The sequence below is a fragment of the Hydra viridissima genome, unplaced genomic scaffold (assembly GCF_058129835.1).
Source record: "Hydra viridissima isolate aposymbiotic clone 2 unplaced genomic scaffold, HvirCarnegie_v1 scaffold_18, whole genome shotgun sequence".
NCBI lineage: Eukaryota > Metazoa > Cnidaria > Hydrozoa > Anthoathecata > Hydridae > Hydra > Hydra viridissima.
The window spans coordinates 2,110,316-2,134,352 of NW_028324317.1; the positions used below are offsets into that span (position 1 = coordinate 2,110,316).

Here is a 24,037-nt window from a genome sequence, read left to right on the forward strand (position 1 = left end):
AGCTTAATATTTGTAATATTACTGTGACAAAAGAAAGTTGTGCGTTTTAATTTTTGAAACAATTAAAAGATATAGTGATGAATTGTTTTTACGTTTTTGTAGGCTATCGTGTTTACGTAAAGTTCCTTAGCGATATTTTATTACAAGTTCACGTATAAGGTAAACCGTAAAACATGAGCCTTAAAAGGCAACTCACTCAAGCGTTCACTTTTAATAGCAGGAAAAAAGAACCAATAAAAAGCACTTAAAATACCGCAGTTAGAAATAGAAATAAATCATTGTCATAAAAACAGCGCATTATAAATTTATATTTTAAATAAACGAAATTATGTATTCAGAAGTATGAAAAAAAAAAAAAAAAAAAAAAAAAAAAAAAAAAAAAAAAGAAGAAGTAAGCAATTAAATATAATTTACTGAAAATTTACAATATTCAAAGACTCTCAATGGAAATGCTTTTAATGGAACAGGAAGTCTCGTTGAGAAAAACCGAGTGCCGAGTTAGAAATCTGTGGGTGGAGCATATTATCGAATAGCATACAGTGAAATGAGGATTTCAAATTTTATCATAAAGAGTTCGTAGAAAAAAGCAATATACGATCACGATTCCAATAAAAAAATGATTGTTTATAAACTATAGACCAAATATACGGAACAAAAAACTCTTCAGCCGACTCCTCTTCCAAATATCGGAACATCAACGCAGGAAATTTCTAAAACAAATAACAAATTAAAAAAAAAACAACAACTCTTGTTACTAATTATAGTAAACATAAAAATGTGACTTAAATATTTGTCCTGACCGTCATTTTCTCTTTAGGAAAAAGTTTAGAAGACTCTTTTATAGCAATTAAAATATCATCAGGACTTTCTCCGGATTCTGCTCTCTCGTCAACATGCTTCCCGAAGTAAGCAAATATCTAACGCAAACAGAAAGGCAAATAATTTGAAAAAATGCAAAGAATGGACAAAACATACGGCACACCGAAACATTTTTCCAATGTTTTTTGACAAGATATAGCAAACGCGCATCATTTCTTAGATTAAAACATACACGAACAAATGCAAATTACCACATCAATATTTTGAACGATGTTTTGGAACTTAGGCTTCGCTCTTAACTGATCAAACAGTTCTTTGTTTCGAAGTAAAGAAAGTATGAGATTCGAACTGTCCTCTATATTAGCAAACAAGCATGCGTTGAGAATTTCCAGCAACATGTAAATGATTTCCTCAACAACTTCAACGTCTGAAACCTAAAGAAAAATGTTATAAACGAACCCAAGTTCGTTTATAAAACAAAAATGAATGACAGAAATTTTAATTCAAAGAAATTTTAATCTATGGGAAAGTTCTAGCTTAATAAACGAACGCAAGTTCATGAGATTTAACAACCGTAGATTAGGTTTCAGAATTTAACAACCTCAAAAGGGGTTCATTAACTTTTAAATGCTGCACACAATAATGAGGTGTGATCTAAATTACTTCATCAGGTTGAGCTCCTTTGATGGGTTGAACCGACAACTTGGAGAGTTTTTTAATGAGCTGTTCAAGTAGGCTGCAAAAAAAGAAAAAAAATTTTTTTTTTGTAAGTATTAAAAAATTAAAAGTTAATTTAATCACTTTCTAAAATTCAGGCTAAAAATTTATTACTTATTTTTTCAAATTTCGAACGCCACTTTTAAGCGATTACCGCAAAATACCGAACAATGCTTAAATGTACAAAAAAAAATAAAAAAAAAAATAGCGCAATAAAAAAACTGAACGCCGAACAGCACCAGAAACATGAGCTAATTAAACTGACATGGTTAGCTTTTGTGCAGCAACAGGATGTAAGTTTGTGAAGTTGCTCGCCATGTTGGCCAATGCTGCTAAACAGTTTGTATGCAGATACTTATCCTAAATAAAATGAAAAAAAAAAAAATTAAAATAAAAAAATTAAAACGATGAGAGAAAAAAAAGCTATTCGATTGAACATAAAAAAAATAAAATAGCAGTAAACAATAAAAATGGAAGAGAAATACGATTTTTTAAAATTTTTATCTCAAATTAAAAAAATTACAAATTTACCACAGACTTTACAGAACAACATTTGATGAAAACTCTATTAATAATGAAAAGAAAAAACTCACTCTCATTTTTGCCATATTGAATTGGATAGTACGCAATATAATAAGCACCATGGAACTACCCAGACTAATTCCAGACAATTTTTTTTCCTTATACCAAGATAGATCCACCACATTCTAAAAAAGGACTGGAAATGAACGTTCCAATAAATTAAAATTAACAAGATCATAGAAGTTAATCAACCAATAAAAACCTTTTTATGAACGGCGCTGTTAAAAGTACTTTCTTGTGTAAAAATGAGGATACAAATCAGCACCATGTAGATGCCGTGTGCGTTGCTCTTCTCAGCGTGATACAATACTTTTAGTAAAGGCAAGACCTAGAAAACAGAAAAAAAACCTTGAAAAATAACTCACAGCATATTCAAACTTGCAATGTACTGAAAACATAAATGTTTTCTGAAGTAAGAATTTTTGCTCTCTCTGCGTTTTTTTTCACACTAATCCGTTTGATTTCTTCCAGGATCAATGTCTTTAAACTTGATGTAATTTAAGTCTGATCCCTAACTTAAAGACATTGATCAAAAAGTTAGTCTGATGAGTGTAGTTAGTTGACCTGCCACAAAGCCGTCACTCAGTCATTTTAATATTTCACCAATTACATCACATACCACACTCTCCAGGTCTTTCTGGCGCAACAAATGTTTAACAAAAGATTTGTTCTTATGCAGCATAATATACAACAATAAAACTGTCTGTTCCATATGAAGGTCCCTAAAAAATAATGTTATAAAAAATAATCTTATGAGAAAAACTCCAAATCATATTATTTTTCAGAAGAGAATGGAGTCAGAGAACTTAAAAGAACATCAGAGGGATAATTGTCAGAGGAGGGAGATCAATAGACTTTAACTTCTTAAGTAATTTACATAAAAATCACAAAAACTAGACTAAATTAGTCCTCAAGCACAGGTTTCACAGATTATTATAATTATGATAATTTATGATTGGTCTTTTAAGTTATAATCCTTATGCAGTAATTTAGCTTAATAATTCCTCTTTTAAACTAAAAAAATATATTCAGGATATCTATTCTTGCCATTACAGCAACAGATTTCCTTAAAAATACAAATTTAATGCTTTTTAATATTTATCAATTATAACTTACCTTGCAAAAGTTAAAAATAGTCTATTGAAATTAAGAGTAAATGAACACTCATTGGTTGAAATTTCTTCATCTAAAAAAATAAATGATTGAAACAAATAATTTGTTAAAAATCAGATGAATATTTCAAATAATTTAGAGAGTTTATTGTCATTTTTAAAACCTAATAATCAAAAATTATGCACTAACCACCACCAGAGGTTTTTCCTGGTTTACAATTGAGAAGAGCTTTTCTGTACACATTGTGATCTTTTGAAGAATTGAATGATAATAATAAAAGAAGAAAGAAGCTATTATTTGCTAGAGGATAAAGAAGTAAATTGCTTGAATCATTTGGTTGGCTGCTACTTGAGAACATGGACCAGATGCCAGCTGAAAGAAGAACTTTTTTTTAGATGCTTGATAAACACAGTTAAATAAAACACAGTTTTCTTTTTTTTCTTTTTGCGTAATTTTAGAAGTAAATGTACTTACAAGCAGCCCATGAAACCATGCTCTGCAAATCTGTAGGTGGAGGATCATTTTTTATATAATTATGTAAACAGCCCTGAACAACTGATATTGCATTTGCCGAACTAAGAAGAACATTAAAATAACCAATGTATGTATGTAAACACACAAATACATATAGATATATTATATCAATGGTTTGTAACTAACTTTAATGTTTGTTTAAAAAACTTACCATTTACTATGAAGCATAGTCAAAAATATCTTGCTAGAATCTTTTGTTTTGGATTGAAACATCTGTGAAGATAGTAGAGTAAGGAAGGATGTAATTGATTCTAGATGTATATGGTATGTAGATGGACTATAAAGATGAGAAAAACCAAGTCAATTTAAATTACTATAAGTTTTTTAAATTTGAACACAAAAAAAAAAAGCACAAGATTATATCAAACACTTTTTTAAAAAATTCTTGTTGAAATTATTGAATATCATTTCAATAAGAATTTTTAGTGACATCAAAAAGCCACATGCAGTGACATCAAGAAAAGATATGAGCAAACCAAAAACTGCAAATACAAAAATGTTTTGTTTTGTTCATGCTCATAAATTTCTTTCTTAAAGAATCAAATGAGATAAAACAATGTAACTGACTTACTTTACAGGCATGAAAGAAATGACTTCAGATAAGACTAAAAGATATTCCTCAAAAACAGTTGGTTGATCTGTATACAAATTTAATTTTAATTAAATAATTTTATTCATAATAAGCACATTTTAAGTAAAACACACTTCCATATAAGAAAAAATAATTAAAAAAAAAAATTAACAATTAATTTATATATTTCTAACTAAAACAGATGAACAATTTAATAATTCAGTAATTAATTAATATTGTCAACACACCATCGAAAAGCGGCATGGTGTTGAATAAATTGATCAACTCATCTTCTAAAAGATACTCCGAAAAGTATTCACAACAACAACGAATGATGAATAAAACATTCCTACATTTATTTAGGGCTTCCGAGCTAAAAACAAAACAAAACAAAACAAAAATTAATAATCTCAATAAATTAATAAAATTAATAACAAATTAATAAGAAATCATTGATTAAAAATTTAAATCTTACTTAATTGTGTTGTTAGTATTAGATATGAGTTCACGTGCACAGTAATTACCAATACAGACAAGCGTTGTAAAATTCCCACTTGCTTTGCTGTTTATTGCTTAATGGTGGAGGAATAAAATTAATTAGTAAGTTAATAAAACAATACTTACACCATGCCATATCAGAAAACAATTTTGCAATTTTAAAATCTTTCACAATAACAAAAAATGCAACAAATTCTAATGAAAAAAATGTGATAAATAAATGCAACTAATAAATGCAATAAATATTTAACAAATATATAGTCACCTTTAAGTAAGAACGCACGCTCTTGATTTTTTATCAGTTTTCATAAAAATTTATAAAACCCTCCATAAAAACTTAAAGGTAGAATGCACCAACTATTATATTATTTATATTATTTCCAATTACTTTTTATTATTATTATTATCATTAATTAAAAAACCAAAAACATCTCTTATGCATTGAGTATAAATATTTCTAAATGTTGAATTAAAATAAAAAAAAATTTAAGTCAACATGAATCACAATTTCTTCAGTGAGCAAAAAATCAAGATGATGTGTGTTCTTACTTTGAGATGACATTAATAATTAGATGACATTGAAATGATTGCAATAGCAAAATTTTTAAGTTGTTGTTTGCTAAATAGGTTAATCAAGACATTAACAATAATTTTGTTGCTTGAAGAATAATTTTAATTTTTGTATCAATAAATTCCTAATACAATTTTTATTAGACATTTTCAAGGAGACCAATATTAAAAATAAAAAAAGACTATTTAAAGGATTAAATGGATCAAGTAGTTGATTATTGCAAAGAAACTATTTTCAATAGGGCTCAAGAAAGTAATCAACTATTGCAAAACTTACACAATTTTTTGCATAACTCTTCCACATTTTTTTTAAATGACTTTAATGCATCTCTAAATAGAAGTTACTTAAGATAATGATAGAAGATAACAGATAATAGATAGAAGATAATAGATAGAAGATAAGATAATAGAATAAAATAGAAGATAAGATAATAGAATATAATATAATAGATAGAAAATACTAAGACAATGTAAAGATAATAAATAGTTTCAAAGATATTTTATGTTTATAAGTATATAAATAAAAATATCTATTTAAAACTGTAAAAAAAAGATTTACTTCTCAAGTGGTATAAATAGAGAAAATTGTGTGAATTCATCCCAAAACATATCTTCTCGTAAAATCTGTTGATCCCCAGCAAATTGTCCAAGGAATTTGTTGGAATCCAAGTTTTCTAATGATGATTGCTTTATTCCCATTCTTATTCATAATAAATTTCCAGAGGAACTTTTTTAATGCTATGGAAAACTTTGTTTTTAATTAAAATTTTTTGGTAACTAGCCTGGTCTATTTTTTTGTAACTGGTCAAAAAAACCATACATATAAAAATAACATAAATACTCCTAGGAAAACAGACCTTCTTTTGTAAGTGTTGTCCTCCCTCAAATAGTGTAAGCATAATTACAATATAAAACATTACAAATATGTTTTTTTACATGGTTCTTACATATTTTTATCTGATACCAATAGTAAACTTTAAGTTTAAACTGTTTTAAGTTTTAAAGTCATAAGTTGTAAGCAAGCTGTAAACACAGCACAAACTGCTGATCTTTAATCCTGTAACCTTGGTTATAAGAAATACTTCAATTACTCATATTTAACAATTTCATAAATTTAAGTAACTGAAAGAACAGAATTTTATTTTATTATCATATTTCAGTGTATTATTTGTTAAATATATATTGAAAAATTGAATTAACACATAAACTTTCAGTGTATTATAAGTATGTAATTATTTTTGTGCAATCAGGTAAATGTTTCTTTTATGATACTTTTTAAAAACTTTATTTGTCCTACTTTTCATCGCAAAAAAGTTGATCACGTTTTAACATGTACAAATAACATATACACATATGTTAATAACATACACGAATAAAATATACACATATGCTAACAAAAATGTAAATGTTGTTGGCATGTGTATGTTATTCGTATTTCTTGTTGTACTAATTAGCACTTATATTGTATTTTTTGTTAGCACTGAAATAAATGTTAAAGAAAATATATAATGAAGTGTATGCATCATAAACCATAATACTATAAACTATAATATGCATCATAAACCATAATACACATAAACTTTTTTTCCTCATGTCTAGGATAGCTAATGTTTAGGTTAGTAAAATAAAAAGGTTTGGAAACTATGAAATCAGAGTAAGCAGAAAAACAATTTTTAGATATAACAAGTTTATTTTAAGTAATACTATAACTAATTAATAGATTAACAGCCACCAACTGTTAGGTGATAACCAATTTATAGCCACTTTATTAAATTTGCACTTACTAAATATTTAGAACGGAATGAAAACATGATTCTTTCACTACTATACTTTCTTAATTATCTTTTTACAGTATATTTAATATCGCAAATTTTAAAATTTGAGCAGTGACTTTTTATTTTTTTAAAAAAGAAAAAAAATTTTATTTATTGAAAAGAAATTATTACAAAACTAAATCTTGATTTTTGTAAACAGCAGATAACTTTCAATGTTGGTTTAGTAATATATCTTTTTTTAAACAAAAGAAGCTAGAAGGCCTTGTGTATAGACAGCTCTTTCTGTTGTGAATTTACATACTCCTTAACTGTTTACATCAACACAACCTTTTATAGAAACTTCTGATAGAAATTTCTATCTTCTAATGACTATCTTTTTAACATCAATTTCAAAGCTATCTCTAGATAAATTACTCAGAGACAAATGAGTTAAAAAGTATTGAGAAAATTCTTTTATTTAGAGAAAGCTTTATATTTTAGTAAACTTATATTTTTGTAACTTTTTAACATTATAATTAATAAATTTTAATAGACAAAAAAAAAATTTTAATGCACCCAAGTTCCAGACACCTTGACTATGATTAATGTTTAGTTAATTATGTCAGTATTTTACACATAAAAAGAATATAGAATAAAATTACTTCAAAAGAAATCACATTTTTTGGAACAAGTATAATCAGATCTTAAATATTTTTATTATCTAGCCAAATTAACCTATTAATTTTTGTATATTTATGAACATATTAGACTATTAAGTTGCAAGCACACTATAACAGGTTTTATGCACTATTGGGAAAGTAAATTATACAAAGAGGCACAGAATAGCTTTACAAACTCCTCAAAATAAGTTAATAGGAATGAGCACCACACTATTCTATAACAAGCAACATTAACTTTCTCTTGATGACACCAACATCCATTTACACATCTGATGGAAACCTGATAGTAAGCAAGTTTACAGCTGAAATAAATTTCAGTAAATTATCGGGGTGAGAAAGAGTTTTAGCACCTTATTAGGTACCCTTCCGACTGTATCGCTTACATTATAAAAAAACAATTTATTGCATTGCTTTGATAGTGTACTTAGAAGTTACATGCTAATTCATATGTTTTTTGAACTTTTCAAAATTAAAGAATAATGGTTAAACATTTTATCTTTGCGCTTTTAAGTAAAAGTTTGTTTATTAGGTATTGTTAAAATTACGCCCAGTTTCACCCCCTAAATGACTCAGATGGAGAATCGCCCCCCTCCCTCCCTTAATGGATACTCCTTCAACTTTGTTTTTTGCAATTAGATGAGGAAGAAATCCTTCCTTTACGTCCGATTGAACATGATTTTCTATCAACAGAAAATTGCTAATCAAGTTCTGATGAAAATTTTATGTTTGACTCTGAGACACTCTATTTACTTAATCATAAGAGAAAAATTGAGACAAGGATGCTTTTTTAAAGTAAGCTTAAGGTTAAATAAAATGTTTATGCAAGTTTGTCAACGAAAATAAATTCTTTGAAGAAGTCTTATTTTTTTTATTTTGATACAAAAAAAAAAAAACTAAATGGAGACTAGATGTCAATTCTTGCTTTGCTTAGTTCATGGTTCTTGACTCGATTGATTCTGAACAAGAAGAAACAAATAATTAACAACTTTTCTTTTGAATACAATTTGAGATTTTTATCTACATGCACAACGACGTATCCTTTGCGCAACGACGTCGTTGTTATTGTTGCTATTGCAGCTAAAGGAAGTTAATATTTAAAATTAGCCACGAATTTTTTAAAAACCTTTCAATCTGGAACAAATTACTGTCGATTTGACTTCCGATTGCGATGATTGTTTTATTTGTTGGTCGCGTTATGTAATTTCAATTGAAACATTCTTTACATAATAATAAAAAGTAAAGCAAAACTATGGGTTCACATAAAATTTAAAAAGTTGCTTGGATTCTATAGCTGAAAATAATGCTTCATTTATATAAGTTTTTAGAAGAAGAAACTTATAGTGGCATAGATCTCCATCACATTTGCATTGTTTATATTGGAGCGAGTATCTCGATTCTTGGACTGATAGGAAACATACTCTCAACTGTTGTTTGGAAGCGGATAAACAGAAAGAGATGTGATGTAAGAAAAAGTGCAGGGGTATATTTAATCGTGCTTGCTGTTACAGATATTTGTTTGCTGCTCTTATTTTTATGCACAGAGGTCTTGCAGACGCTAAAACCAAACATAATTGAGTCCTGTTATATGCCATTCTATAGTTATTTTGGATTTCCCATGTTCTACTTTTTTTTAACAGCCAGCGTTTGGACGGTAACATGCATAACATTAAATCGTTTTATTGCTGTACTGCTTCCTCTTCGCTCAAAGGTTCTCAACAGTCTTAAGAAAACCTATGCACTCATTGTTGTGGTTTTTTTATTTTCATTTGTCGTGAATATTCCTCGCTTTATCTTTCTACCCAGCAATACAAATAACGAAACTGTTCTTAAGGAACACCACAACCAACACATGACGATGTTCCATATTTATGACTTCGGAGTGCACTGCATGTTTCTCTTAGTTGCTCCGTTTATACTGATTATCATATTGAACACGGCCACGATTTTCCGACTTTGTCAAAGAAGGCGTGAAAAAAACAGAAGAGGAAGCCCTTTTCAAGAGAAGCAAATGACGGTCATACTTCTCACCGTGTCCTTCTGTTTTCTGATTTTCCTTATGTGGCAATGCGCTGCACAGTGTTTTTGGATAATGGGGTTTAAGAACCAAAGTTTAGGTGATTGGCTGATTCTCGATCAGCTATATGACTTTGGATTGTTGGGTATAGTTTTTAATTCGTCTTCAAACTTTATGCTTTACTGTCTAACTGGAAAGGAGTTCCGAAAAGAAGTTTGCATTATTTTCAAAGGATACTATTGTAAAAGATAGAGTTTCTTCGCGAGCTTTTAAGAGCATTTTTTATAGATTTATGGATAACCTTTTATACAAAAAACTTCTAAAATAACTTTAAATTTTTAGTTTTGTAACATCTCTTCGTTTTTGCAGATTGGTTTAGCCTAATCGTTGACACATTGCTTGTGATACTTATGATGATGTTGCTTTACACAAACTTATATAATAGTTTTGAAAATATGATGAAAGAAAGAAATAATAAAAAGAATACTTCTTTCTCTATTAAAGTGAATAAAATGACTTCTCCCGCACGGGGAATCGAACCCCGGCCGCCTGGGTGAAAACCAGAAATCCTAGCCACTAGACCATGCGGGATGTTATTTATGAAGAAATTATTTAAAGTTTATTTTACTTTTAAATTAAACTTATTTTTATAAAATAACTAACTTAAAAAGAGTGCTTTTGTTGGGTCGAACACTGAATCCGTCTACAACAAGCAAAAAGCATTTTATTCAACAACTTTATTGTTCTAGTTATGATGAATATTATTTTGCTGTTTCATTTAATGATTCCCCTTTTTTTGATAATTTAAATGCTTCGGAAATTTTTACGTTAAAAGACTTTAGTAACGAATAAAAAATGCATTTAAATTCTTGATTGACAACAAAAACTAGGTACTGCTATTAGAAAATAAGGTATACAATTTTGCACGTCCTTAATGATATAATAAATAGTTTTCACTTAACAATTTTTCATAGATTATAGTGTAATATTAAATTAGCAAATTATAATTATAATATCAAGTTATAATTTATAGAATAGTATTAAATTGGCAATTTTTACTAGAGGTAGGAGACTTCTGGTAGTTTTTATAGGCCACTTAAATCTTTTTTTATTTTAAAGGATAACATTAACCCTTTCTTTATTGAAGGGACTTGCAAGTACCCGTCACTTTTTTAATTTGCTAAAACTTCAGTTTTTACTTCTTAAACTTCCCTTTAACGGTTTTAAAACATTAAGCCATTTCCTTTTTGATTGCATCTGTTTGTGCTGCATTTGATTTTTGAGTTCAATTTTAACAACAAACAGTTGTAAGCTGGTCTATCAGTAATGTCTGAAGATATTTCATCAGTAAATCAAAGGCCTGTCAGTAACTATCATTGGAGAAAGAGAGATGTTAATAAGACCATAAGGGAATTTCACATGAGATGGAGGTAGATTTCAACTTTTTATGCTTTTAATATTTTAAAATTTCAGTTTTTACTTTATTAAGGTAACACTTTTTTTTATTATTTTTTCACTCTTTCTTGTCTTTGCAGGAAAACATTTCAGGACCCATTAAAGAATATTTTAGCGATTGTACCACGCCAGAAAGCTTCTTTTTCAAGGTTTTTTATAAAAATACGATTGAGTCGATTCTCTTTCAGACAAACTTGTATATTCATCAGCGTCAAAGAACTGTTTCTATTATTACAGAGAAGATAATGACTAGGACTGATGTAAATGGCTACATTTCAAAATTTGATATCTTCTTTGGGTTAGGTGGATCAGTGGTATGAGCCAAGAGCTAGAAAAAAAAGGGTATAAGTAGTTTTTTGACAATTACTTTACCTGTATCCCTCTATTGGAGCATTTATTAAACAACGGTGTTTCTACGGGTGGAACAATCAACTGAAATAGAAATGATCTTCCTACAAACTTAAAAAAGGAAAAAAGCTTCAGAGTGGTGATTCTTGACTTCAGGACACCCAATGATTTAGTATTATTTGGCTGCAAAGACAATATGCTGGTTACGTTATTGTTCCATTTCCATGGCACAGAGAAAACAACAGTAGGCAATACCCAATATAGCACACAACTAACTGTCAGATGTACTGTAGCCATCAGAGACTAAAACCATATTTAATTATGGAAAGAGTTGATAAAACTGATATGCTTTAAAGTCTCTACGGCTCGGACAGGAAATCGAACAGATAGTGGCACAAAATATTCTTTGACGTTGTTGATTGTATGGTTTTAAATGGATAAACTACCTTTTGCAAACTAAGAAATGTGAGGGCGGGGTTTTATATGATTTATTTGATACTTGTGATTCTGTGTGATGTGTGATGATACTTGTGTGATGATACTTGTGATTCTGTGTGATGTGTGATGATACTGTGTGAAGATACTTGTGATTCTGTGTGATGATTTAAGTCTGAGAGGTGGGCAGATATGATAGAAGATGATAGGGCGAGGTAGAACTGTCAGTGTGTAGCGCAGGTATGGTAGAAGCGCGGTAAGAGCATCAGATTTCTCAATAACAATTATTGACGCATGTAGTAATAATAATAATATTGCCTCAATTGAAATGTAATCAAAAATAAAAATACTTACTACTGGTTTTTCTTCTCTTATTTATTTTTCTTAATAAATATTCTCAACTACTTCTCATCAATATATATATATTCTCTTAATATTAACTAATACAAATAACAATACATTAATACAGATAATAACGCATATTTAAAGTCACTCAAATATCTTTGCTTACCAAATCTTCTCATAAGGTTCTCTATAGAATTTCCATAAATTCTTCTCATGAAACTCTCTTTAAATCTTCAAAATTCTTCTTAAAATCTCTTAGAACTCTTTTTTTCATAAAATCCTCTTTAAAGTCTCTTAAATCTTTTTCTCTCATAAAGAGAATCACTCAAAATCTCTTAAAACTCTTTCTTAATACATCTTCAAAAACTCTCTTTAAAATGAAACACTTCATCAAATCTCCCCTAAAATGATCTGAAATAAAAACCTTAAAAATCTCCCAAAAACCCCGTAAGAATTTTTCAACCATTCTTTTTCTATCTGTCCGCAGATATTATTTTGAATTCTCGTATAGACAATAGATTTCTTTTTCTTCAAGTTCGTTTAGTACTTTTGTTTCAACTTCTGAGTCATGGTATTCTAAAACAGGTTTTACACGTTTTCTTTTTGATTAGTCTAGTTGATTAGTCTTTGTCTCAGAATAGCTACAGAACTTTCGAGAACTTTACTAATTAAACTCATATAATTGTATTTTTAGTCGTGTTTGCGAAAACAGTTTTAAACATTAATGGTGAGACTTATTCATTTTGCATGTAATTGAACATGGGTGTCCTCCTGGTGTTTTGGTTGACTCGTTCTTTTCTTCGATCGAATGTTATATGTTTGAGTTGGGTAAAAAAGTTTTCTCGTTTTTCGAAAAGAATCGTCACTTGGTTTTTGATTACAAAAATAGTTCAAATGTAAGTGGTATGCGTGTACTGTTTATCGTGTTGATTATCAAGATCTAACTTTTCGAGATTTGAAGTTGACAATATCTGTCTTCTATTCATCTAGACTTTGAGATTTGAAGTTGGCATAATTTGTATTCTATTCCTATAGACTTTGAGATTTGAAGTTGGCATTGTCTGTCTGCTATTCATGTTGGCTTCGAGAATGTTTGAGTAGACATTGATTCGCGTTTTCAACAAATGCTTTAAACCGTGTAAGTATATTCTTAAATACTCCAATATTATAACGTCGTGCATATACTTCCAATTTACATTTACTTTCAATTACATATACTTTCAATTACATATACGTTCAATAAATTTCTTTAAAGTACAATTAAAATATGCTGCCTCTTACAGTTTAATAAAAATCTGGAAAACGTAATGTGATAATTAGAAAAAGAAAATAAGCAAATCTTCTTAAAAATAAAATGCATAGGCACTGAGTAGCCAGGGCTAAAACCTAAAAAATGTGCCTCGAGAAAAATTAAGTTTAAAAAGGTGAAATGCAAAATTCGATTAACTCATTTGAAACCTCAGTATTGCATTTCACACAAAAATATTGTTCGTCATTGTCATTCATTTGTCTTGTCTAGAGATAAATATCCTAATTGTAGAAATTCTTGTTTCAAAACATAGACTTCAGTTAGTGGACAGTGAATAAATATCCGTGATTCCTTGTGTTGTTTAAAATTGCATTTCGTGGGTACAGTGTAAAGATGGTAAACGTCACTTACCTTTTGAATGGATAATTTCGATGCCAAAGTATCGTACTGCAAATCTATTTGTTGCAAGTCAAAACTTTCTAATCCTAGATGTTGGCATAAATTCCTTTCTAGGTATCATCCTTGGTAATAAACGGTTGAATACTTTCCAACTAGGCTTAGAAGGTAACTTGGTGTGTAACTAGGCTTAGAAGGTAACTTACTCTTACATATACTCTTGAGAAAAAATGTAGTGAATACTCCGATGTTTTCTAATATCTTCAAAAAGTATATTAAAAGATAAGTTCATAAAAAGTTAAACAAAAAAAATGTAGCCACAGCAGAAAATATTTTAACAAACCAGCATTGTTGGTAAGTATCGTTTATGTAAAATTTGCGTATTTCGAATTGTAAACTCAATTGCTTTTTCTCAAACAAATCTTGGTTTGTTTCCTACCTAAAAAGCTTGTTACAAATATAGGAATTACCCCAACACAAATAAAATATGCAACTTTTCTCCTTTTATCAATTATACTCTTGGTCTTCTTGGACCCAGAACAAGAGATACTTATCATATGTAATCAAAGACCCTTTCAGTGTTTAAGATTGTTAAAAACGTAAACACGGAAAGGGTCTTTATAGGGTGTTATTTTTAGCTGCATAGAAACTTTTGATATAATTAAAAACTTCGATGCCTGTATCTATGTAATTAAAAACTTGCATGCATGTATCCTATGTAATTAAATCAAATTTTTGTTATCACGTTTATGTGATAAAAATTTAGATTGAGGAAGGTATAAAAATTATATCTGCAAGCAAAACTAAAACACGATAATTTATAACATTTTCTCAATTTACAAGAAACGTTGTAATAAATTATTAGTACTTAGGAGTATTGAGAAGAAACTTCATCAAAATATCAGAAAGAACAATATCTTTGCGAATATACTTTTTCGCCGTCATTTTTCATTTTATTAAAACTGTTTTCACGAAAAAGTAACTTATTGCACTCGTAAAACTAACTATATTTAGCATAAATAACTAAAAAAGAGTCCTTTAGTTTTATGGTTAATATATTTGATCAAGAACAGTAAAGAAAAAACAAAGAGAAATCAAAAGTAATAGAAACTACAAGCGAGACAAGATGTTTTAGATGTTTTTTAATGAAAGAAATTTGATGATAGAAATGTCTTATATTGACGTCACCATCGTATGTTATATTAGCCTCGTTTGTCTTAAAAAGTTTCTAGCATGTTTAATTGATATGAAAAAACAATTCATCAAATAAATTAACCGGTTTTTTTGATTAAGGATTATCAAATTAAAACGAATATTGTTCATTAAACTTATTTAGGATATGTTAAATAGAAGTAAAGACTAATTCTTCCTATCAGCTAGTCAGCGAGAGTGTGAAAATGGAAAAAACAGCCAAAAAAGCATCACTTGAGATCCGTTTATTGTTATCACGACTGTTAATAAAATGGCTTTAAGCACGTGATGTAATAATCTTAAACCCATTTTCTTACTATTGATAATTTTGTATGTTGGGATAAGAAAACAATCAAATAACAATTTAAAGCGTACAAACTCAAGTTAAAAAACAGCATCTTTGAACATTTACAGCAATACCCATCCATACCAACGACAAAATTGATCATTTTAAGCTAAGATACTTCGATTAGACTATCTTTTAACGTTTGCATGAACGGAGGGTATAGATTTTCTAATTACTGCGTTGCGCAAAAAGGTATTTTCATACTTTTGTTGGCTAAAGGAAAAGTAAAAAACTAACTCATTCCTCAGAGTTTCCAAAGAAAAATCTGACGATTACGACCTCCACATTGCATTCATCTAAAAATCTACGGTGATCGGTTAGCTTTTGCGCACACAAACATATATAAGCATTTTGATTTTGAGATATACATGAAAAAAGGAGTAAAGGCATTTCGAAAATAAATAGAAAGAGCAGAGTATGTATAAATTAAGCTAAGATGTGAACGTCATTTTTATAGTTATACGAGAAATGTTTAAGATCAGTTAATAAATGTTTAGAATAAACAGAACAAGTTTAGTCTGCTGCAAAATGCAAAACGCAATAATTATGGCGATGATGATGATGATGGTGATGATGATCCTAGTTGAAAGAGGAAAGATAACACTTTGGTATTTTAAAATAGTTCAGAGCAGAAGATCACCATCACCAATATTGTCATCATCACCATCATAACAATCATCATCATAAGCATCTTTTTTAAATTAATAGGGATTTTCTTTAGCTTTATTAATTTCGTTTCCTATTTTAATAGAAATAAACATAACGTCTTGGACACGTGTTCATCCAAGCGATGAAACTCCGTGCTGGAGAGGCCTACAAGTAGATCAGCAATTTTGGACTCTCGTGCGGATCTTTTCGTTGCTAAAGAGAATGTTAAAAAAGAATATCTTCAAGTGATGACTCAAATGATGACTTAGATTATGAAGAAGATTCTATTATTTCTGATGACAATGACAAGAAAGTGATCATGATAATCAAACTTTAGATCAAAATACGGTTTCAAAGAATGGTAAGGAAGTAAGGAGTTCATTTCCAGTGGTAGGTGCTACTCAACCACGTACACAAAATATTATTTGAAAACCTAGTGGCCCAAAACAGCTTGCAGCTCAAATTCGTGGTATGAGTGTGGATACTTCTTTTAAACTTTTTATAACACCAGAAATGCTTCGAATTGTTGTTAGCTGATTCATTCAAATTTTTAAAATGGGGCTAAAAAAATAGAATTTTAAAAAGAATTACCTAAAAGTTTTCTTTAAAAATAGCTGCAAATAGTAATCTTTTACACCAACAGCAACCAGCGCGATCAATACAAAGACAGCTGATTAAAAGATTTTATATCTGTCCTAATGTAAGTGACAGAAAAACTTGCGATGCAATGTGTTTCATGCAATCATTCAGTTTGCAAGGCTCATAACAAGATTGTGAGTAAGAGTTGTCTTATTTGGGAGAAAAATGTTTTAATGGTTTGTTTTTTTTAAACTCACAGAAAAACGATTGCTGGTGCTAGTTAAACAATTAACTTTAATAAAAATACAAAGATATTTGCAAAAAGTTAGTTTTTGAGATGTGGTAGTTTAACACCCCAGCCGTCCTTAGCGTAGCTTTTTTCCCCGTCCTTTAATGGTTAATCTAGCTTTACACCTGCGTCATTTTTGTTTTGTTTAATCTAGCTATACATAATTTGCATACGAGCTATTTATGCACCAGACAGCTGTTTACCAAAAAGTAAAGTAAATAATGTATATAATATATACTCTTCTATGAAAATTGTTTGCTCAAGGATAAAACATGTAAGTCTTAAAAGTGTTAGTTTTGAGAGCTATTAGCATTACTAATATGCAACATTTAAAAAAGCTGTTCAAATTAATGAGAAGTTGCTTTCAATGGATTGACTGTTGGAAAAGTAATATAAAATATAGAAATATACTTCAATTTTTTAAATTTGTTTTTAACTTCAATTTATGTGAATTAGTAGGAATCTTTCTATTATTTCAACTTTCGCAACATTATAAAAGAGAAGATTTCGAGCTATATCGTGACGACGGGCTAGCAATATTTAAAAGCAAAAAAGGCCAGCAAATGGAAAAAATCAAAAGCATTTCGTGAAAATAATTAAAAGTAATGATTTTCTTATTTCCATCAAATGCAATATGAAAATTGTAAATGATGATGATGGTGATGATGATGATGATGATGATGATGATGATGATGATGATGATGATCATCATCATCATCATCATCATCATCACCATCATCATCATCATCACCATCATCATCATCAACGTTATTTTTTTTACAAAAAGAAAAATCATGTTCCTGAAATCTTGTTTGCCATCGGAGTTTTGTTATATGGATAAATAATATCCTCATGCTTCCAAGGACGGAGAACATTTGTATTTGCAATGCCATCAAGATTGCTAAAATGCCGTCCACTTTAGGAAACATGAGGATATTAAAAATAAAAATTTCCTTTTTACTGCTTCATCCATATCGAGCTATCAACAGTTTACAGTAATCAGTTACTTACAAACGAACATAACGTCAAACAAAGTTGCCATCAAATTGGTTGTTATTTGTTTAAAAAGTTAAATAGCAAAAAGTTGAATATAGAAAGAAAAGAAAAAGTTTAATAGAGAAAGAATAGAAAAGTTGAATAGAGAAGAGAGATTTTGAGAAATGGTAAAAAACGTATTACTTTGCTTGTTTTATAGTATTATTATATGTTTCTGCGTCATTATTGTTTGAACAATCTAGCAATATACTGTATACTTTGCATACAAGCTATTTATCCATGAGACAGTTGTTTACCAAAAAGTAAAGTGATTAATGTATAAAATTTACATTCTTCTATAAAAGTTCTTTGTTCTAAGATAAGACAAAAGTTTTCAGTGTGTTAGCTTTGCCAGCAATTATAATAACTAATACGCAACATTTATCATAGCTGTTGAAAATAGTGAGAAGAGTCGCAGTAAGAATAAACCGGTGGAGGTGCGATAGAAGGTATTATACAATAGAATAATATGCGTATATACATCACTTTTTTCAATTTATTTTCATATGAAAATTAAACCTCTCTTGCACTGAGTCTTCACTTCTTGGATGTTTATTCAAAATAATAGATGTAATTAATATATCAATATAAACTTTAGTTTCAATATAATTATATACAACTTCTCTTTACTCTCAATATAAACTTTATTCTTAATATAAATTAGAGAAAAAGAAGAAACCAACTGAAAAGAAAAAGGAAAGAAGATAAACTTTAGATTTTTCCAAAGAAATGTAAGCATCTTTTGTTTATTGCTTTTACAAAATTTATTATTATTATTATGATGATGATGATGATAATTATGATCATGATGATCATGATGATGATCATCATGATCATGATGATCATGATCATCATCATCATGATGATCATGATGATGATGATGATCATGATCATGATCATGATCATCATCATGATGATCATCATGATCATCATGATCATCATCATTATTATCATTATCATGATCATCAACATCATCATCAACATCATTATCAATAAAAGTGACTTTCAAACCGGTAGAACAAGGCTTAGTAGTGCACCAATGCCCCAATAGAAATCTTCCAGGGGTCATACTAACTTTTAAATTTACAATAAAAGAAACCATGGTATGTTCAAATATGATTTTGCATGAATATATATATATATATATATATATATATATATATATATATATATATAATATATTCAACTAAATTAAATCACCTTCTTTTAAACTTGCGGCCATTATTGTTTTTCCTCCATCCTCTATGCCAAAAATCATGATATTGATATCTCTATTAAAAAATGTGAATAAACTAAAGTGTACGCTAAGAAATATCTTTATATGCTACGTTGTAATGTTTAAAAAAATTTAATTCTTAACAACTTTGATGACTTTTCCAAGCATTTATACGTTTAAAGCAACTGTTTTGTCTTTAATTTGAACTACTATTATAAATGTTGCATTTTAGTTATGTCACAAGCTGTCAAAACAAATACTCTTACAACTTTTGTTTCCTCTTTAGAGTAAGTACTTTTATAGAAGAATATGAATTATATGCATTATTCACTTTACTTTTTGGTAAACAACTGTGTTATGCATAAAACACTATTTAATCGAAACTTATAATTATGGGCGATGATGTAATCGGCGCACCCCCCTTAAGTTCGGTAAAACCGACAGTTTACAAGAGTGCTGGTTTGGTGTATTTTAAAGAATCGGAAATCGAACGGCATTAGGTTTCGAACGGTACGAAAGAAAAAACTCATAAATAAACAGTTTCATTCTTCAACTAAATTTTATACAGAAAAAACTTTTTATAAACTGTAATAAAGAAAAATAAACTGAAAACATTTTTGTTTTATTTCATTAGAGAGGATACTTGTCATGTATATGTTGCAAATAAAGTGTAAAGTTTTGCCAAAGATTCTCAGACTTGAAAGCAAAATACTCCCTGTATATAGCTTCATCAAGTCGACTCCACTTTAAATCACCTTGTGATCCGCAAACAAACTTTTTAAAAAAACAATCGATTATTCTGTGGTGCTGTAGAAATCTTAATAAATTTTCTTCATTAGTTAGTTCAATAAAATATGTCAGAGGAGACATTTTCAAAGGTTTGAGAAGTTAAGCTTGAGTGAAATATTAAAACGTGATTAAAAAGATCGTAAAGTATTTCCCATGAATCGTTTTTTGCAAATCGTATTTAACTCGTAAACTGTCGGTTTTACCGAACTTAAGGGGGGTGCGCCGATTACATGTCCGCCTAATTATGCAGCATAATTTATGCTATACAACAAAAAAAAAATTATACATTTATTACCATTTTTCATACTTGCTAATTTTGCTTCAACCTATGAACTGATTTATCATTTATGGGGAAATGACAACCTCCTTGAATCGGTTTAGATACAACACCACATATTCGTACCCATGACAACGAATAAAACCCGTTTAGTCTTTAACACTCGTTAAATTGCTTGATACCACATATTACTTGATATAATGTAATAAGTGTTTCATGGCGGAATGAACTTTCGTTTCAACAAACTTTGATTTTAAGTTGATCTTCATTTAACACGTCTTTTATTACTTAGGAAAATGACTTTTAACAGCTGCAATATGAAAGGATTTCGCCAAACTTTTCCGTTAAACCGCGAGATTTAACGGAAAAGTTTGGAGAAATCGAATTATTTTGTTCTATTTCCCATTTTAAACTTTAGAAGAAAGTTTTTGATTTTTTTCTAAAAGTAAAAAAGCACTGCAAATTTTAGCATCACTTTTCAAAGAAATAACAACGTAGGCTTTAAAGAATTTATATTTAAACCAACTATTTAGAAAAAAATTTAAAAATAAAGTGAATTTTAAAAGTAATCATTACTAAAATTATTAACTCATTTTCTCCCAACAATTAAAATGGAATATAGAACGAAATCGTTCTAACTTCGCGAAATGTTACGCTGTTTTACATTTTGGTCTTTTGGTCATATGGCTTTCAAAGTGGTTTTCAAAGTGCTTTCAAAAAAAATAATAATAATAATAAAAGGCGCAGTAGAATACTTAGTTCTTTTTTTTTTTTTTTTCCATCGTTATAAAAGAGTAACCATATTAGCTCAGGATGAAACTTTTTATTTTGCACCACAGAAAAATTATTACTCTAAATCTAAAATGTCCATAAGAAATTTACTTTTTGTTACTTTGTTTTTCATTTTTAACTTTAACTGCTTTTACTGTAATTTATAATTATTATTTTAATTTATCTGTAGCTTTGACAACATCCTATAAAAGGTTGCAAAAAATTGCGTATGATGACCAGTTTAGTCACATTTAATACAAAATTTAGATAATATTTATAACTTAAGATACACAGAACGGATCAAAATCCGTATAGAGTAACATTAAAGTGGTAAATAATAGGAATATAAATAGCAAAAATATTAAAATTTTCAAAGTAAAAAATAGAAAAAATATTTAAATTTTTAGATTTTTTTTAATTGTCAGAAATACCCTAAGAACATTTATAACCACAAGCGGCATCCAACGAAACGCAGGATCCGTAGGTATTAAAAAAAAAAAAAAACAACGGAGCGCGAAATCAATCTCATTTTTCGTCGAGTAAGAGCCAATCATAGGTTTAATTATCGTGAACAACATTCAATAAAAACCGTAAAAAACGTCCTTTTTCAAATACTACTAAAAAGGTTATACTTAAGAAAAACATTGGTATTTATGCAGTTGTTAGAAAACTCCAAACCCGAAAGCAATCCGAAAATCCTGAAAACATGGCACACCAAAAAGTATGTTAAGATTAATTGTACCAAAGATTATACTAACTGGGATGCCTATGACAAAATGTAAACTTAGTTAAAATTTGAAAAACGTACCCGTTGGCTAATGAAGAATTGTAAATATGTGTAAAGAGTGTGAAAGTTGAAAAATATCTTTTTCGCTAACGAAATTTATTTTAAGTTTAGTGCAATTGTTACGCATCCAAACAACCTTTTTTAAGTTTAGTTTACGCGAAAAAATTGAATTTAATATAAAAACGTGCAGTTTTTTTATTAGAAAGTTTTCAGTAAAAGTTTTTTACTAATTTTGGTCGATATTCTTCACCTCTCTGAATTTGTCTCGCAATAGATTGAAATTCAGAAATTTGCCAGTCCGCTTTTGAAAACGGACAAAAAAAAAACTATTTAACAGATGAAAAAATTTGGTTCAAATAAACATTAAGTAAAAAATGATGGAAGAAAGTATGTTGTTGTTGATGATAATGATGATGATAATGACAATGATGATGAAGATGATGAAATATGTGATGATGATTAGAAAGATGATGATGATGATAATGATGATGATGATGATGATCATAATCATCATCATCATCATCATCATCATCATCATCATCATCATCATCATCATCATCATCATCATCATTGTCATAAAAATTGTACCAGCAATAAACAAATGATGCTTACGTTTCTTTGGAGATATAATAACAAAAAAGCATCAAATTATACAAATTTTCTGTATACAAATATTAGTTATTATGAGAAATTTTCGCTGGATTATGGTTACCAGCATCATCAGCTCGTTAAATACTTTTACGAGCTGATGATATCTATATCCTTATATATACATATATATAGATATAGATATCATCAGCTATATATATATATATATATATATATATATATATATATATATATATATATATATATATATATATATATATATATATATATATATAAGCATCAGAAAAGTGAAGACCCGCTGCAAGAGAGACCTAAATTGAAGTTAAAAACAATTTGAAAAAATTGAAGTATATATTCATACTTTATATTAAATGCCTTCTCTTACTTTTCCAACCGTTAATTCATTGAAAGCAACTTCTCATTAATTTGAACAGCTTTTATAAATGTTGCATATTAGTAATGCTAAAAGCTGTCAAAACTAACACTCTTAAGAGTTATATGTTTTATCTTTGAACAAATAATCTTTATAGAAGAGTATATAGGTCTCTCCAGCACGGAGTTTTGATTGCTTGCATGAACACGTGTCCAAGACGGTATGTTTAATTCTATTAAAACAGGAAACGAAATTAATAAAGCTAAAGAAAATGCCATATGATTTTAAAAAAGATGCTATTGATGATGATTGTGATGATGGTGATGATGACGTTGTTGGTGATGGTGATCCTCTGCTCTGAACTATTTTAAAATACCAAAGTGTTACCTTTCCTCTTTCAACTTGGATCATCATCACCATCATCATCATCATCATCATCATAATCATCATCATCATCATCATCATCATCATCATCATCATCATCATCATCATCATCATCATCATCATCATCATCGCCATAACCATTGCGTTTTGCATTTTGCAGCAGACTAAACTTGTTCTGTTTATTCTAAACTTTTATTAACTGATCTTAAACATTTCTCGTATAGCTATAAAAATGGAGTTCACGTCTTAGCTTAACTAATATATACGCTTCTCGTTCTATTTAATCTCGAAATGCCTTTACTCCTTTTTTCATGTATATCTCAAAATCAAAATGCTTATATATGTTTGTGTGCGCAAAAGCTAACCGATCACCGTAGATTATTCGATGAATGTAACGTGGAGGTCGTAATCGTCAGATTTTACTTTGGAAACTCTAAAGAATGAGTTAGTTTTTTACTTTTTCTTTAGCCAACAAAAGTATGAAAACACCTATGAAAATTAGAAAATCTATACCCCCGTTCATGCAAACGATAAAAGGTAGTCTAATCAAAGTATCTTAGCACAAAATGATCACTTTTGTCGTTGGTATGGATGGGTATCGCTTTAAATATTCAAAAATGCTGTTTTTTAACTTGAGTTTTGTACGTTTTAAATTGTTATGAT

General features: G+C 28.9%; 1 protein-coding gene and 1 non-coding gene across 2 annotated transcripts; both read right to left on the reverse strand.

Annotated features, from left to right (window-relative positions):
• Window positions 1-392: 392 nt before the first annotated feature.
• Window positions 393-6,206, reverse strand: LOC149876807 (dymeclin-like). The gene is made up of 17 exons (XM_090074945.1): window positions 5,964-6,206; window positions 5,682-5,734; window positions 4,812-4,908; window positions 4,585-4,709; window positions 4,337-4,403; window positions 3,917-4,042; window positions 3,706-3,806; window positions 3,421-3,603; window positions 3,235-3,304; window positions 2,738-2,840; window positions 2,321-2,446; window positions 2,130-2,243; window positions 1,802-1,896; window positions 1,483-1,555; window positions 1,071-1,253; window positions 801-917; window positions 393-710 (listed from the first exon to the last, which is right to left on the reverse strand). The coding sequence occupies exons 1-17, from the start codon at window positions 6,101-6,103 to the stop codon at window positions 564-566; spliced, it is 1,920 nt and encodes a 639-aa protein (XP_089931071.1). The 5' UTR covers window positions 6,104-6,206; the 3' UTR covers window positions 393-563.
• Window positions 6,207-10,371: 4,165 nt separating this feature from the next.
• Window positions 10,372-10,443, reverse strand: Trnae-uuc (transfer RNA glutamic acid (anticodon UUC)). The gene has a single exon. It is a non-coding gene; the product is annotated as a tRNA-Glu (tRNA).
• Between the last annotated feature and the right edge of the window lie 13,594 nt (window positions 10,444-24,037).

What these genes read in the sequence shown, in the direction of transcription:
- LOC149876807 (XM_090074945.1), bottom strand. Translation starts at nt 6,103, where the DNA reads ATGGGAATAAAGCAATCATCATTAGAAAACTTGGATTCCAACAAATTC. An exon ending in AGAAAGACCTGGAGAGTGTG is followed by an intron (nt 2,447 to 2,737) that starts GTATGTGATGTA and finishes TCTGTTTTCTAG; the next exon opens with GTCTTGCCTTTACTAAAAGT. An exon ending in TTCCTAAAGAGAAAATGACG is followed by an intron (nt 711 to 800) that starts GTCAGGACAAAT and finishes TATTTGTTTTAG; the next exon opens with AAATTTCCTGCGTTGATGTT.